At 41.3% G+C, this 18694-nt stretch overlaps 1 protein-coding gene across 1 annotated transcript in view; it reads left to right on the forward strand.

Annotated features, from left to right (window-relative positions):
* LOC126417117 (lysosomal acid lipase/cholesteryl ester hydrolase-like) overlaps positions 1-9504 on the forward strand; it is a 70439-nt gene extending 60935 nt beyond the window's left edge. The window contains exons 4-5 of the mRNA XM_050085013.1: positions 1054-1196; positions 9355-9504. Coding sequence (XP_049940970.1) covers positions 1054-1196; positions 9355-9504 — 293 coding nt within the window. The remainder of the gene's footprint in view (positions 1-1053; positions 1197-9354) is intronic.
* Positions 9505-18694: the final 9190 nt, after the last annotated feature.

An 18694-nucleotide genomic window follows, 5' to 3' on the forward strand; every position in this document is an offset into this window, starting at 1 on the left:
CTGCCTCATTGTGACCCGGTCAGTTTCTGTAGCAGATTGTTCCTGGAGCAAACTTTTCGCTAGCAGTTCGTGCAGTGATTCGTGGAAGTAAGAGATCTGTCAAATATCAGTCCTAGATATTTTGGGGCCCCACATTACGCACCCGTGTATTTCTCTCTGATGTAAGATGTAGCACAAATGAATTAATGAGTTGTATGCAAATCGCCGCATTTCAGCACTTACGAAGTATCTTAATGCAATGAAACGACCCCCCCCCTCCCCCCCAAGCAGAAAGCCCAATACGTTACAATGATTGTTACATCAATGTGTCTTTCAGTTATTGATTAAAAAGCGACTTGAATGTGAAAGAGAGATCTAAAAACACAATTTAGTTTCGGTCGTCAATACCCATATATCATATCAAGTGACTCAAATACTATATTACGGGCACAAACTACAAATGCCAGAAGAATGCACGACAAACACCAAAATTATTCCAGTCAACAGGTGTTGGCCGCTTACCGTACCGCCCTTGTACATTCATTCAGTCGATTTTCGCGTGCGCTAATAGGGCAGTTCCGAAGCGACCGTTCCGCAGTTAAAGGAACCACAATCTGCGTCTTGCGCTATGCTTACGTTCAACGTTTGAGGGTTACCAGCAAAATATATGTAGATAAATACAGAAAGCAACCGGTTATACACCAATGATTCACACGGCCGTGCAAAAACCCGAGTTACTGTATAACTTCTGATTTGAGACCTATAATGTAGATCGAGCCCCGAGCCAGGTAATGCTGTACTCACCTCCCGATGCGAGATCCCCAAGTGATTATTACTGACGGTAGACGTTCCCAGATAGCATAGTGCAGATATACAATGAGCAAGTCAGACAGTGTATTTCACCACTGAACCTGATCCAAAGATAAGAAAGTAGTGTAATTTATAACATGCATAACTAGATGATTCATGAGGGGCTGACAGTACTAACCAATTCCTTAATTTGATAAAAAGTGGAATGTTTAGTGCTGTTGGTAGCAGTATGTACTTAGTGGCCTGATTTTGTTTGTTTTCCAGAAAAGTTGGAGGGCTTCGATTGGGGTCCCAAGGAGAATATTCGTAGGTACGGCTCGGAGAAGCCGCCCGAACACCAGCTGCAGAATATCACTTTGCCAATAGCATCGTTCGTCGGCCGTAATGACAGATACGTCTCAATTGAGGTAAGAACGCACTGGAGTGACTTAGTACACTTCGCAGTAAACACATGTGCATCTATATCCATATTTTGTGTTCCATTGCGAAGTGCATGGCATTGTATCACATATCAATGACTCTTCGCATTCCAATGACATACGGTGTGAGGGAACTATGCTTAAATGCCACTATGGTCGCTGTAATTAGTCTAAACTTGTCTTCATCATCAACAATGTAGTGACAATTAGGGGATGAAATATATTCCTAGATTCTCCACGTAATATTGATTCTTGAAACTTTTTAAGTCAGCGTTAGTGACAGTTAACTATCTTCGAACGGTTTCTGTTTCAAGTTTTCACCGTTTACTTGACGTTTTTGTATGTCCATCCTTTTGAGTGGGGGTCTTGGGGACCACGACCGTTCACTATTGTAAGAAAATGTAACTCCTTCAGCAGTCCTTTATGATTCTATTTATTGGTAGCTACCTTAGTTCATGCTGAAGGGGTTATCACGATCCGTATATACGCTGCGACGGTGCCCCACATAACTGGTTTACGCTGACCAGTTATGCTGACCGCTGATGCAGCTTATATACGGATCGTGGTAACCCCTTCAGCATCAACTGAGCCCTTAAGGCGGCGGACTGAAGCGCCGAAACTGTTACCTATAAAAGAAATAAGAACATAGGGACGGCTGTACACGTTTCACTTCCTTACAATTACCGTGACGTTCACCTGAGGTTTAAACAAGCCTGTGATCTGTTTTACTGACCGCCTTTGTATATGCTCATTACCCCGCAACATTACGTATTGGCTGCCTGCTGAGTAGTCTCTCCCTAACAAGCGGTCCATAGGCGCAGACCAATTACGAATTTGCCTGACGTTTCTCGTGTTTTAGATAATCGGCCTCTGCACGGCTGTTTCTAAAAATGGAGAGCTCGATATTGTCTTAGGGTCGAGCCACACACGTCTGCTTTCATGGCCAGTAGCCAACTCGCTGCAAATAATAACCAGAACTGTGATCCTGCAGTCAAATAGCCTATGCAGTGGGTAAAAATTCGTTGTAATAAAACACAGAGAAATATAAAATGAAGGTAAATGAATAATTTAATAAAAAGGGTTCTATTCTAACGTCAGGAATTTATGTAGATGACAGAGAATAATATTTATTCAGAAAAGTATATATCAATTAAAGGGAAAGTAGTCATACGATATCCAATTAAAAGACCGACAGAAAATAAACTTATCAAATGCAGTAAAGTTACGTCGAGAGCGTTACGAGAATGGTAGCAGAACACATAAGCTGAACAGTAATCCAAGATGCACAAAACTAAGTCCAGTTCGTTGTCATAATACGAGAAATACTGGCCAGCTCAAAATACTTCAAATTAACACATATGAGGTAATGAGTAGAAGCTTATACTCCGTCTATTCTCAATTACATAACGCAATCGGAAAATTAGAGTACTGTCGCGGCCATTCATTGTCTAGGATCTCCCACACAACTGCGTATCTCACATCACCTCAGGCAGGTCTGCCTTCCTCAGAAAGCCGACATAAAGTGTCTCAAAAGCTAGAGAATTTCCGGAACCGTGCGACTGCTACGGTCGCAGGTTCGAATCCTTCCTCGGGCATGGATGTGTGTGATGTCCTTAGGTTAGTTAGGTTCAAGTAGTTCTAAGTTCCAGTGGACTGATGACCTCAGATGTTAAGTCCCATACTGCTCAGAGCCACTTGATCCATCTGAGCTAGAGAATTGTGGCGTCCATTCACCACCGAGAATCAATCACCTATACAATCGAATCATGCACGTCACCACAGGCAGATCTGCCTTCTTCCGAAACGAACATCAAAGTGTCTAGAATCGTTCCCTTGACTGCATCACCCGAAAAGTGACCTCTTCCACTTAACTTCCGCAGTGTTCCGCTCCTCTGAGTGCTTTTCCATAGGCTGAAGGCCGTTGCAACCAAAAATACATTGTTCTTAAGTTCTATAGACATGGTTTGACTCAACTTGACCACTTGTCTCGACTCTTATAACTGCCATCTGGTTTCTGTACAAATTGTAAATAGCCTTTCGCTCCCTGTATTTTACCCCTGCCACCTTTAGAATTTTAAAGAGAGTATTCCAGTCAACATTGTCAAAAGCTTTCTCTAAGTCTACAAATGCTAGAAACGTAGGTTTGCCTTTCCTTAATCTTTCTTCTAAGATAAGTCGTAATGTCAGTATTGCCTCACGTGTTCCAGTGTTTCTACGGAATCCAAACTGATCTTCCCCGAGGTTGGCTTCTACTAGTTTTTCCATTCGTCTGTAAAGAATTAGTGTTAGTATTTTGCAGCTGTGACTTATTAAGCTGATAGTTCGGTAATTTTCACATCTGTCAACACCTGCTTTCTTTGGGATTGGAATTATTATATTCTTCTTGAAGTCTGAGGGTATTTCGCCTGTTTCGTACATCTTGCTCACCAGATGGTAGAGTTTTGTCAGGACTGGCTCTCCCACAGCCGTCAGTAGTTCCAATGGAATATTGTCTACTCCGGAGGCCTTGTTTCGACTCAGGTCTTTCAGTGCTCTGTCAAACTCTTCACGCAGTATCATATCTCCCATTTCATCTTCATCTACATCCTCTTCCATTTCCATAATATTGTCCTCAAGTACCTCGCCCTTGTATAGACCCTCTATATACTCCTCCCACCTTTCTGCTTTCCCTTCTTTGCTTAGAACTGGGTTTCCATCTGAGCTCTTGATATTCATAAAAGTCGTTCTCTTATCTCCAAAGGTCTCTTTAATTTTCCTATAGGCGGTATCTATCTTACCCCTAGTGAGATAAGCATCTACATCCTTACATTTGTCCTCTAGCCATCCCTGCTTAGCCATTTTGCACTTCCTGTCGATCTCATTTTTGAGACGTTTGTATTCCTTTTTGCCTGTTTCACTTACTGCATTTTTATATTTTCTCCTTTCATCAAGTAAATTCAATATTTCTTCTGTTACCCAAGGATTTCTACTAGCCCTCGTCTTTTTACCTACTTGATCGTCTGCTGCCTTCACTACTTCATCCCTCAAAGCTACCCATTCTTCTTCTACTGTATTTATCTCCCCCATCCCCGTCAATTGCTCCCTTATGCTCTCCCTGAATCTCTGTACAACCTCTGGTTCTTTTAGTTTATCCAGGTCCCATCTCCTTAAATTCCCACCTTTTTGCAGTTTCTTCAGTTTTAACCTACAGGTCATAACCAATAGATTGTGGTCAGAGTCCACATCTGCCCCTGGAAATGTCTTACAATTTAAAACCTGTTTCCTAAATCTCTGTCTTACCATTATATAATCTATCTGATACCTTTCAGCATCTCCAGGGTTCTTCCATGTATACAACCTTCTTTCATGATTCTTAAACCAAGTGTTAGTTATGATTATGTTGTGCTCTGTGCAAAATTCGACCAGGCGGCTTCCTCTTTCATTTCTGTCCCCCAATCCATATTCACCTACTATGTTTCCTTCTCTCCCATTTCCTACACTCGAATTCCAGTCACCCATGACTATTAAATTTTCGTCTCCCTTCACAATCTGAATAATTTCTTTTATTTCATCATACATTTCTTCAATTTCTTCGTCATCTGCAGAGCTAGTTGGCATATAAACTTGTACTACTGTAGTAGGCGTGGGCTTCGTATCTATCTTGGCCACAATAATGCGTTCACTATGCTGTTTGTAGTAGCTTACCCGCATTCCTATTTTCCTATTCATTATTAAACCTACTCCTGCATTACCCCTATTTGATTTTGTGTTTATAACCCTGTAGTCACCTGACCAGAAGTCTGGTCCTCCTGCCACCGAACTTCACTAATTCCCACTATATCTAACTTCAACCTATCCATTTCCCTTTTTAAATTTTCTAACCTACCTGCCCGATTAACGGATCTGACATTCCACACTCCGATCCGTAGAACGCCAGTTTTCTTTTTCCTGATAACGACATCCTCTTGAGTAGTCCCCGCCCGGAGATCCGAATGGGGGACTATTTTACCTCCGGAATATTTTACCCAAGAGGACGCCATCATCATGTAATCATACAGTAAAGCTGCATGCCCTCGGGAAAAATTACAGCTGTAGTTTCCCCTTGCTTTCAGCCGTTCGCAGTACCAGCACAGCAAGGCCGTTTTGGTTATTGTTACAAGGCCAGATCAGTCAATCATCCAGACTGTTGCCCTTGCAACTACTGAAAAGGCTGCTGCCCCTCTTCATGAACCACACGTTTGTCTGGCCTCTCAACAGATACCCCTCCGTTGTGGTTGCACCTACGGTACGGCTATCTGTATCGCTGAGGCACGCAAGCCTCCCCACCAACGGCAACGTCCATGGTTCATGGGGGGATATATATATATATATATATATATATATATATATATATATATATATATATATATACACTCTTGGAAATTGAAATAAGAACACCGTGAATTCATTGTCCCAGGAAGGGGAAACTTTATTGACACATTCCTGGGGTCAGATACATCACATGATCACACTGACAGAACCACAGGCACATAGACACAGGCAACAGAGCATGCACAATGTCGGCACTAGTACAGTGTATATCCACCCTTCGCAGCAATGCAGGCTGCTATTCTCCCATGGAGATGATCGTAGAGATGCTGGATGTAGTCCTGTGGAACGGCTTGCCATGCCATTTCCACCTGGCGCCTCAGTTGGACCAGCGTTCGTGCTGGACCTGCAGACCGCGTAAGACGACGCTTCATCCAGTCCCAAACATGCTCAATGGGGGACAGATCCGGAGATCTTGCTGGCCAGGGTAGTTGACTTACACCTTCTAGAGCACGTTGCGTGGCACGGGATACATGCGGACGTGCATTGTCCTGTTAGAACAGCAAGTTCCCTTGCCGGTCTAGGAATGGTAGAACGATGGGTTCGATGACGGTTTGGATGTACCGTGCACTATTCAGTGTCCCCTCGACGATCACCAGTGGTGTACGGCCAGTGTAGGAGATCGCTCCCCACACCATGATGCCGGGTGTTGGCCCTGTGTGCCTCGGTCGTATGCAGTCCTGATTGTGGCGCTCACCTGCACGGCGCCAAACACGCATACGACCATCATTGGCACCAAGGCAGAAGCGACTCTCATCGCTGAAGACGACACGTCTCCATTCGTCCCTCCATTCACGCCTGTCGCGACACCACTGGAGGCGGGCTGCACGATGTTGGGGCGTGAGCGGGAGACGGCCTAACGGTGTGCGGGACCGTAGCCCAGCTTCATGGAGACGGTTGCGAATGGTCCTCGCCGATACCCCAGGAGCAACAGTGTCCCTAATTTGCTGGGAAGTGGCGGTGCGGTCCCCTACGGCACTGCGTAGGATCCTACAGTCTTGGCGTGCATCCGTGCGTCGCTGCGGTCCGGTCCCAGGTCGACGGGCTCGTGTACCTTCCGCCGACCACTGGCGACAACATCGATGTACTGTGGAGACCTCACGCCCCACGTGTTGAGCAATTCGGCGGTACGTCCACCTGGCCTCCCGCATGCCCACTATACGCCCTCGCTCAAAGTCCGTCAACTGCACATACGGTTCATGTCCACGCTGTCGCGGCATGCTACCAGTGTTAAAGACTGCGATGGAGCTCCGTATGCCACGGCAAACTGGCTGACACTGACGGCGGCGGTGCACAAATGCTGCGCAGCTATCGCCATTCGACGGCCAACACCGCGGTTCCTGGTGTGTCCGCTGTGCCGTGCGTGTGATCATTGCTTGTACAGCCCTCTCGCAGTGTCCGGAGCAAGTATGGTGGGTCTGACACACCGGTGTCAATGTGTTCTTTTTTCCATTTCCAGGAGTGTATATATACACCGTATGACGTAATCGAATGCAGCGCTGTGTCAAAATTTCAAAGCAATCGGTGAAGAACTTTTAGAGATTTACATTTTTTTAATATTGATTTATGCAATGCGTGGTTCCAACAAGAGAGAAAGAATGGTCTGATTATTAGTCAAACTCTCCAACCCCTTAATACGCGACATTGTCTGTGAATTAAATAAATTCTTGGAAGAAGATTCTGGGCTATCGTCATGTCCATCTGCCTTCAGGTATAGCCCGCAATATTTCTAAACGCCAACAACCTTTACATGTACGAAGGAAGTTTGCTTACGATTCCCACAGACAGTTTTAACACTGCCATGCAGGTCTGACAAGGGGAAGGCCTCAGACACGGCCAACCGATTGGGCTCAGATTTGGCAGGTCGCTTGTGTACAACCTAATACGAAGGAATCTGAGATATTTTGGGTTAACACCCCCACGTTTTTGAGAAAATCACCCCTAAAGGTTATGAAGAGCGATCGGCTCAAAATTGGCGGGATCGATAGATAACTGTTAAGAGAGTATTTTTCATCATCAGGTATGGGGTCCGAAAACGCATACTTTTCCAGAAATCGAGGTAAGAAACTTTTACAATTGCCGCGTCTGTACCCCAATGGTCAACGAATTTAGCCGACAGCATAGCCGGCACGGTAACTCAGCGTGTTCGGTCAGAGGGTTAGCTGCCCTCTGTAATAAAAAAAAAAAACAAAACAAAAAAACTGAGTTAATGGATCAACCACCTAGCCGACAGCATAGCCGGCACGGTAACTCAGCGTGTTCGGTCAGAGGGTTAGCTGCCCTCTGTAATAAAAAAAAAAAACAAAAAAAAACTGAGTTAATGGATCAACCACGAACTGAATCGGATGTGTTCCGACGTCCGTCCCGAGCAGATACAACGAACGAAAACGAACAAAATGAGATATAAATAAAAAAAACAAAAACAAAAACAGCGCAACGGCCAAAGTAACTGGCTGGGGGTCGGAAAGCCCGGGTTCGAATCTCGAAGAAACCTAGCGGATGTTACTCTTCTCGTTTATATATTATCATATCTCAATTGATAGGGATAGGAGGGTTAATAAGATAAGTAAATCAATAAGAAATGATAATAAAAAGGTAGGCCAACTAATTTCCCAAACGACTTGAGTTAGTAAAGTATTAAACTTTTAAGCCTTGTGACATGAAAACAACTGCGAGTAAACGTGCTGCGACTTCCTCACGAGGGATCACAGATAGCCAACCGTGCGACGCTTGTTTACAGAATAGAATGCACGCGGGGAGAGTTATGTTGTCCCGGTTGCCTCTTCGTCATATCATAGGGAAGGAACAGTGTAGCTGTCGAAAGATCGCATTCATTAGATGATCTTAGTGCCGTGAGTATATTTGTTTCGAATGTTTATATGGCAAGGACCATCCATCTAGTTGTTCGAAGAAAAGTGAGGAGACGTAACAGTGACTGGAAGAGCCATTGTAAAGTGACTTGGAGTAGCATTTTAGTTGTTTACTATCCCAAGAGGTTTGAGAAATTTATTTGATTTACTTACCTGATTAACCCTCCTATCCCAATCAGGTGAGATATAGAAAAATACAAACCAAAAGAATAACAGCCACTACGTTTCTTCTTGATTCGCAGCCAGTTACCTTGGCCGTTGCGCTATCGGTGCTACTAAAATGTAAACTTTTACGGCCGGAAATATCATGTCCATTATAATTATCCGGGCTGTTATGCCGTGGTCGGTTGATGAATTCTGAGGTGATTCCCAACGTTTCGTCTCCGACTGCGGGAGACATCTTCAAGGGGGTCCAACACACAGTCAGTAGCGAGCCAGTGTGTGTGTTGGACCTTCCATCAAGCTACGAACCCCCTTGAAGATGTCTCCTGCAGTCGGAGACGAAACGTTGGGAATCACCTCAGAATTCATCAACCGACCACGGTATAACAGCCCGGATAATTATAATGGACACGCTATCGGTGCTGTCGACGAAAAGCGTTGACCATTGGGGTACAGACGCGGCAGTTGTAAAAGTTTCTTACCTCGATTTCTGGAAAAGTATGCGTTTTCGGACCCCATACCTGGTGATGAAAAATACTCTATTTACAATCATCTATCGATCCCGCCAACTTTGAGTCGATCGCTCGTCATAACCTTTAGGGGTGATTTTCTCAAAAACGCGGGGGTGTTGACCCAAAATATCTTAGATTCCTTCGTTTTCGGTTGTACACAAGCGACCTGCCAAATCTGAGCCGAATCGGTTGGCCATGCCTGAGGCGTACCCCTTGTGAGACGACCTTCTACTAACACGCCTCTGTTGTCAACAGGCCACGCAGCTGCTGAGCCGTAAGAGTTCGCGCAACCTCGGCGTCTTCGTCATGCCGCCGGAAGACTGGGACCTCTTCGACTACGTCGCGAACACGCAGGCGCCGCGACTCATCTACGACCGCATACTGGGCATAATGGCCGGCTTGTGATCGGCTGCACCGGCGAACCGCAAACGTCTGCTCAGTGTTCCGCAGTTGACTCACAATGGGATATCACGACGTTCGAGTCACGGATTCACTTCAGACTTTGCGTACTTTAGGTAGTCCATTTAAGCAACGTAATGTGGAAGTAATAAGGCGTACTACTTAGGCGATTTCGAGAAAATCGATTGAGAAATTTTACACGTCGAATATGTACCGGTGCGTTACGACTCAGCACGAGCTGGCGGCTGGTGGCTGGCGGCTGGTGTTCACGCTCCGTAATCGGTTGGTCGGCGGATCGAGTCCTACTTAGGTTTTTTACAAACGCATATTTGTGTTCAATACTGATCACATTATTACACATATACGACATCTAAAAGGTGTAAGAATGAAACAAGCACGTGCATTTGTTCGAACTCTGTAGAGTTCTTAGATACCACGTGCCGTGTTATTCTGCCAGTGTCACTATTTCAGTTTTTGTCTCCAGCGAAATGTATCCAGATTTTTGCCTTCTTTTCGGCTGGCTCATTACACTCATCATCAGAAAGATCTTCGAATTCTCGAATAGGCTTTCATCTACTTCACTGGAATGAATGAGGTCCTCGTCAGTAATAACTATCTCTCGTCCTAACATTTCGACGACAAACATATTAAATTTTTCTCGAATCGTCACTGCGTCTGTAGAAATCGTTGCTGATGATTTTCTATCAATGAGGTCCGCTTCTTGAAGAAGAATATCGCAGTACACGTACGCATACTTTAACTGACTTTTGTCAACTGCGTTAGGCTGTGCATTGAATCTTCATGACATTCATCATCCGCAGTAGTCGAAGAACCGGGATTCACCTCCTTTTTTGTAGTAAAAACGTTTTTTCTTTAATTTTAGAAAATCGCACATGTATTATGCTTTCTTGCTACAGTATAAATGTCTCACTGATACACAAGTTAAAAAATGGGGCCGGCCTCCGTATGTGCAGATTGAAGCATCCAAGTGCTAGGCAGTTTAGGGTACCTTACCCGACTGCACGTATAAGGGACTTCGCAAATCGCTATAGGTAAACAATTTCAGAAAATCTTGATACGTTGGTCATTTACTTGACCATTATTGCAAATTTGACCAAAGGGAAGGAGTGGTTGAGAAGACAGTGAGACAGGGTTGTAGCCTTTTGCTATGTTATTCGATTTGAATATTGAGCAAACAATAAAGGAAACCAAAGAAAAATGTGGAATAACAATTTAAGTTCAAGGAGAAGTAATAAAAACTTTGAGGTTTCCCGATGACATTGTAATTCCGTCAGAGACAGGAAAGGACTTGGAAGACCTGTTGAACGGAATGGACTGTGTCCTGAATGCAGCAAGTGAGATGAACATCAACAAAAGCAAAGCAAGGATAATGGAATGTAGTCGAATTAAGTCAGGCGATGCTGAGGGAATTACGTTAGGAAACACTTAATTTATTAGATATGTTTTGGTATTGGGGTATCAAAGTAGCTGACGCTGGCTGAAGAAGAGAGGATATAAAATGTTGATTGGCAATGGCAAGAAAAGCGTTTCTGAAGAAGGGGGGGGGGGGAGGGGAAGCTGCGAACCGTGGCAAGCCGCCAAAGACCGCGTGGCTACCCCGCGTTGCGACAAGAACAGAATAGAAGTTTTTTTAATGCTGTGTTACAGTAGAATGCTGGAGACTAGGTAGGTCGATCACATAACTAATGAGGATGTACTGAAAAGAGCTAGGCAGAAAAGAAATTTGTGAAACAATCTGACTAGAAGAAGGGATTGATTAGTAGGACACATTCTGGGACATCAATGGATCACCAGTTTAGTACTGGAAGGAAGTATGAGGAGTAAAAAATGTAGAGAGACCAAGAGAGGAATAGAGTAAGCACATTAAGTAGAATGTAGCTTGCAGTATTTATTGGGAGACGAAGTGACTTGCAGAGGATAGAGTAACATGGAGAGCCGCATCAAACCAGTCTTCGGACTGAAGACCAGAACTGCAATAACATTTGTCGTAATAATTAAAATTAATAATCAACCAAAAACATTGGAAATTCAATAAAAGTTCATGCAAGTATATATGTTTTTTTATTTTATTACCTTTCAAATGTCATATGAATACGAAGAATACGATCAGTGTTGAAAAAAATTATACATCTAAAAAAAAGATTAGTAAAGGTGAGCAGGACTCGACCAAGTGATCCACCGGTTATGGAACTTGAAAGCTAAACACTCGATCGCCTCCATCTCGTGCTCAGAGCTGCTACGCACGTATTCGACGCTTAAACATCTCTTGTGCTTTTCTTAAAAATTCCTTATTAGCAGGCCTTATGTTTCATATTATATTGTCCTGATCGACTACTGAAGTTGTAAAAAGTGTGAAGTAAATCTGTGATCCGAAATTCGTGGCCTCCACTTCTCAGTGTACGCAGACATTTAGCATCCAGACCGCTAGGTCGGTGCAGAGGAGTCGGCCTTCCTTGCCTCTAGAGAATGCGTAACGTACAGGCGTCTGCCAGTGACCGCTGTGTCTGGACCGCCAATAAAGGGATGTTGGCAAACTATGTAAACATTTTAATTATAACTGATACCGTCATCAGCATTATTCCCACCGATAATTTGGTGTTTATTTCTCACAAACAGGCCATCGTTGTTAATAAGCCAAACAGCGGTAGCCATTAGAGCTCAATATAGTCACTTTGTGGAAATGTTGTAATAAAATGAGTATGTTCTACAATGCACGTTCAATCACTCTATTAATTGTGCTCTTTGACACACACGGATCACCTTTAATTTTCTTTCCTGTTATAGAAAATTTCTTGTTTTACTGTTTTACGGTAGCCAGAGTTTATATGCAGTATTGCGTCCATGCTGAGCTCGATGTCTCAATATAACAAGGTCAAAATGGAAGTACAGTGGTCAGATGCAGTTATTTAGTACTGCCGTAAAGTCAAGTTAGTAATCGGGTTTTATCAGTTAATTGTACCTACTTTATGTAGTGAATAAGTGTATTACTGCTTGTTTATTTCGTATTACATACGTTTCACGTTTTCAGCGGCATTTCCTGTTAAAAAGTGAAAAGTTCCTAAGAATGGAAGCCACGCGCTAAAATTTAATTTTTTTTACCACGAATACGGGATAAACTACGCCTTACTTTATTTGTTTGCTTTTCTGTTTCATCTAAAAGTGTTAGCATCAAATGGTTCTGAGCACTATGTGATTTAACTTCTGACGTCATCAGTCGCCTAGAACTTAGAACTAATTAAACCTAACTAACCTAAGGACATCACACACATCCATGCCCGAGGCAGGATTCGAACCTGCGACCGTAGCGGTCACGCGGTTCCAGACTGAAGCGTCTAAACCGCACGGCCACACCGGCCGGCAAAGTGTTAGCATCGTACTGCTTAGTATTTATAAACGGAAATTAGTGCAGGTTTGATTTCGGTTAAATTTTGAAAGTCTATGGTTCTCTCTTTGACTTCAAACAGTTTTGGTTTCTGTTTGATCATTTTGCACCATGAGAACACTCTCATAGTGAGAACAAAAAGCTTAACTATACTACACGTTATATTTATTATTTTTAGGTCACGTAGCCATGGGAAAGCTATAACGGTAGAGGGATTTTAAAATGTAAGTGAGGTTTGAATATAACAAATCATTGTATGTTATTTATGATCCACACAATTCAGGTAAACCAGAGAGAGAACACAGTTCTTTAAAATTTCAAGGGAAATTACACATAAAGACGCTAACACCACGGGGGGGGGGGGGGGGGGGAGGAGGGAGGGACCAAATTACGTGGAAGGTTGTATGAAGAAAATACAGCAAGATGTCTTCATCCTTGCAGGTCACGAATTGGTATTCAACAAGACAAAAAGCGACCAAACTTATGACTCAATACGAAAAACAAGCTGCACGGCAGAAGAATTAAGCTACAAGCTGCTCAGAATATGGATCGTGCTACTACAATTGTAAGACACACCAACCTAGAAGATCAGGGAATATCTGCACCACACTTATCTGGTGATAAATAAAGAACAAAACATTTTCTCCAGAGCTGAATATTTGTGAAAAACAAGCTGAAGGTCTCAAGGAGAGGAGAAAGCATTACCCTGCAGTTGCTAAGGAATAGGGGTTACCAGTCAATTGGCAAAGGCATCTCATAAGATCTAAATCTACTACTGTAGACTATCACTTCTTGGAAAGTGATATAAGAAATGCAGTGAAAAATTTAGAATTCATCATTGATAATCCACCTGACATATCCATAAAAAGTTTTTCTTGTATCTTGTGAATAAAGATTTCACTGTTACTAAAGCAGTACAAGTTTAATGAATGTAATTCTACCGCGTATTACAATAAGGAGCTAAAATTATCCTTTTCTTATAAAACACTCGTCCTTAGGAATAGACATTTCTCAACGTAAGTGCCTAGCAGAGATTTTTTCTTCTACTAGCAGCCGGACGGCGGCGGCATTGACGGGGAGTACGTTTCCCCTCCGCTGCGAAGCCTTTGTTTGTGTTCAGATACTGCGCGTATAGCACGGTTGTGTTAGGCGACGGGTTGCAATGCAGAGTATGGAATGAAAGATTCTTAAGTGAAATGGGATAACACAATTATCCTATTCATCAAAAGAGTATTAATGTATGATTCATACATGTGTTGGGAGTCAGTGTGTGCAACAATGACATTATTACAATAAAAATTTCCTAAAATTGAAGTTCCTAATCAGAGTAAGATTTATCGATTAGCAAATACATCTCATGAAACGGGCAGTCTTCTTGACAGAAAATATAGACAGCACGTACAGTACAGAAGAAACTCCGGATAACAATGGACACACACTGGAAAGATCTCCAAGAAAATCAGTTTGATCTGTTTCTCAGTAAATGGGAATTTCTATGGCTCCGTTCAAACAGCTACGAAGTTACTGTAATTACAGCCCTATAAAATAACTGCAGTGCAAGAACTTAAACTTTATGGCACTGCAAAAAGGTTGCAAAAAGTTTGCAAGGTGTATGGCAGAGAAACAGACCCTAACGGAACTTTATTTTCGGACAAATCATGGTTCAACCTAAATGGATATATTAATTCACAAAATAACCATTACTGGAGTTCTGAAAAGCCTAACGTAATACACAAGGAATCATTGTATGATAAAAAAAAATGGTAGTGTGGCGCACTGTTACCGTTAGAGAACAATAGGCACTATTTTTTCCAGGATGTAATTAACATTGAGAGATACGTGAAAAACACTTTGCGGCCTTTCTTTGATCAATTAACAAAGAGATAGAAAGCGCTTTTGTGACCTTTCAACAGGACTCTACGAAGGCACATACAGCCAATTTCTCATTAGAGGCAATTCATGACCTGTTTCATGATAGAGTTATCACTAAAAACATGTTGCCCCCTCATTCCCCGGATTCACCCTGCTACGATTGTCATCTTTGGGACTCTGTACAAAGAAAGTGTACAAATCAAATCCATACATTTCAGGTGAACTTAAAAGTAACAATCTTTTAGAAACTGCGACCGTTCCTCAGAGATAACTGCAGAGTGTAGTGAGCAGTTTACTGAGGAGGTGTCACAAATGCTTGAACAATGAAAGCAGTTTACTTTTCTTTCTATGTGTTTGTGTTATAAGTGTTAGAAATAAGTTATGAGACAAACCGTACTATTTTTTCTGTGGCTCTCCTACCACATGCACCGAGTGCACATCAGCCGGCCCTGCTGGCCAGTCGCACGCCGCGAAAGTGGTTGCATTGACAATTGATCACCCTGTATGTAAGCTGCTATAATGTATTAAATTTTTTCAGTGTCCACAAAGAAGCTATAGGATTGGCAAGTTCCATAAAAATAATACTTAAGGAATTACGCAAATGAAAGTATAAGACTAAAAACTTCAAAAATTTACGTCACGAAAGTTAATTTGAGTCCCACATCATCCCACTTAAACCCTCGTTCAAGCATATATGCTTTGAATGTTTTAGCACAGGTGTGGCAGTATAAAATGTGTATGTTAAGGCTTCATGACTGCTGGTGGTTCATATTGTAACTATTATGTGGGTTAATAGAAAGTTACTAACATTTACATCTAAATATGAAACTGTTTAGGTGCAGTTGGGTTGTTATGGGATGAGTGGAGGCTGGGCTAGGCAGAAAGGATGCCAGTGCAATCGGAATAATAGAGTTCAAACGCAGGAGGAGAATACTTTGGGATATCAACTGTATGTAAGAGATAAAAGAGCGGTGATATACAAATTCAGGGAGAACATGTGCAGTTCGGTGGTGAATGTGGAAGTAGGTATTGTTTGTTGCAATATTGACCAATTTGTCAGCAAGGATGTGACTAGGTGGACGTAATTTATCGGAAGTGTGTACTAGTGGATATTTTCTTGTAATTGTCCCAATTTAATTCCATTCCATGGTGGGTTGTTTTTTCAGTGTCACCACCATCATCGTATGAATGCCAGCCGCCCATACACCGGTGAATTCTAGAGTGCTATTTACTGTTGAACAGAAAACGCCATAGATCACTGCAGACCTTGCTGATGACTGGCTATGAGAAAAAAAGAAATACAGGATGAAATGAAAGACAAAAGTATAGACACTTTGGGCAACCATGTAAAGTTTACTTTAACTTCTTCTTTGTTTCAGATTATATTATGAATTACAATTAATTTTCAATAATAAAAAGTATATCTCAAACAGCATGTCCCATTAACAGCCCAAACATTTCACGTCACTAGCTAAAACTTTATTGAATTTTGTTATAAAAGACAATCTGTTTCTCATTCCAGTTGTAATAAATTACAATTTCCAAGTCACGAAATACATACTTGTTAATTATCTTCTTTAACAATGCAAAACCGTTACTGTATTAAGATAAAAATGATAATAAGTCACATGTATTGTATATGGTAATCACTTCCTTTATTGAATTTGTAATTATATTAAAAACGAGAAAGTGTCTTTGACTTTTTGTGAACATTTCATGATCTCCAGAAACCTTCATATTTTATATGTTATGTGAATTACCACATATCTCTTTGAACGAATATTTTGCGTTTAATTTACTTTTTGCCGATTTTTAATTTCAGTATAAAGTGATCTAGTACTGGAATGAGATTTTCACTCTGCAGCAGAGTGTGCACTGATATGAAACTTCCTGGCAGATTAAAACTGTGTGCCCGACCGAGTACTTTTTATTCTGATCTCTGTTCCACTTCACATGGGCTTATTCACTTCATGTCTTCACAGATATATTTCTCAGTCACTTGAAAAATAATTCTTTCATACAAAATAAAACAATGTACTAAAAAGTAAAACAGTATGTTTCTGGAGGTATATAGATGATTCATTGCTGCTATATAAAATGTTACATAGCAACAATGAATCATCTAAATACCTCCAGAAACATACTGTTTTACTTTTTAGTACACAGTTTTTTTCTATGAAAGAATTTTTTTTCAAGTGACTGAGAAATATATCTGAGAGGACAGTTGGTGCACTGCTGGTCACAGCAACACCCTGTTTCTGTTGGTAAACTTTCACATTAATGATGAAGTAAATATGTGACAATATTAGTTGCAACATGATATATATATATATATATATATATATATATATATATATATATATATATATATATATATATATATATATATATATATATATATATATAGAATGTTAGTTACTAAATTATTTGTGTATCTTATCTGAACATGAGATTAATGGATTTTGGATTGAGCTCTCAGTCTTAGAGCAGTGATGTTCATAATAATGTATGTCCTTGCTTTATGTTCTGTAAAAAGGAAGTTGCATATATTCGCTATATTTCTGATTTTACTCTGGATTTTTACTAATGGCTCTTGTTTAATCTCAGTTATTTTATTTTCAGAAAAGCAAGTCAATTTGTTAATGATGTACTCAACTTTTTCCATAATTACTACAGAGCACCCTTTCTCAGCTTTCACGATTACAACATTATTACTACTGAGTTTCATGTTCATTCTTTTTACAAGTTTCCTCTCTTCATAAACTGCTTTTTGAGTATCTTTATCTATAATTGTGTCCTTCTGAAAAATTTTATTTGTATTGTATTCTACAATAGTCTATTCTGTAGTATTTAGATCAGCTAAGTCAGCTGCTTTCTTAGTTTGTGTGAGAAGGTTTCTTAGTTTACTGTTGCTTAATTTGACTTTTACATTGTGTTTCAGCGCTTTCCTGAGTAATGTATGTTCTTTTTCGTTAAAAGTGATGTCAGTTTGATTAATGCCTCGTTCATAAAACTGTGTTGTATTGGTCTGGTTCTGACAAAGTTTTATAGTTTCTAACTTCTGTGTGTGATTTCAGTTTGCATTTTATTTACAGTACCATCGACATACTTTTCAGCAGATTCTTCTTAAGAGCAGAAATCAATAAATATTGAAACAATCAATGCATCTTGTGATTTAGCAAAACACGAAAAAGTTGTGACTGATGGCGTTATTGTTCATAATTTCTGCTTCTCAATTTCTACTCACATTATTTCGACTGTCAAACTGCCACAAGTTTAAACGAAATCAGAGGTACACACTTACTTGGGGGGCGGGATCTAGACACCAAGCGGAAACAACTGCGGATGATCGACGATTGTATAGAGGTGGGAATAGCAGTTTCAAATACAGCGCCTGACCCTTGCATTTCCTAATGTTACCTTGTGGTTTCGTTGTGGGTCAGACCTCACAAGACCTGCTGAACTTTCCTATATGCACTTGTGTCATTATGGCTCTCCTCTGGATGGTTCCAGACGTCACTTCCAAGCTTATATAAGTGACACACCCTGCCAGTTCTTAACTAATTTAGCTTACGTGGACAATATACCTACTGCAAGTTACAAAGAGCTGCATATGCCACTGGCATGTCTATAACTACGAGGGCCGTTCAGAAAGTAACCTCCGGTTGATTTAAAAAAATACACCAAGTTAAATACAAATATTTTAATATATACATCTTACAACTACATCTTTGCACTATTTTTCTACATAGTCTCCATAGCGATTGAGGCACTTATCGTATCTCTTCACAAGCTTTGAAATTCCTTCTGCATAAAAATCACCCGCTTGTGCCTGGAGCCAGCCTGTGACCGCATCTTTGACCTCTTAGACGTCATCAAACCGCTGTGACCCGAGCCATTTCTTCAAGTGCATGAAGAGGT

Source organism: Schistocerca serialis, chromosome 8, assembly GCF_023864345.2.
Source record: "Schistocerca serialis cubense isolate TAMUIC-IGC-003099 chromosome 8, iqSchSeri2.2, whole genome shotgun sequence".
NCBI classification, from domain to species: Eukaryota; Metazoa; Arthropoda; class Insecta; order Orthoptera; family Acrididae; genus Schistocerca; species Schistocerca serialis.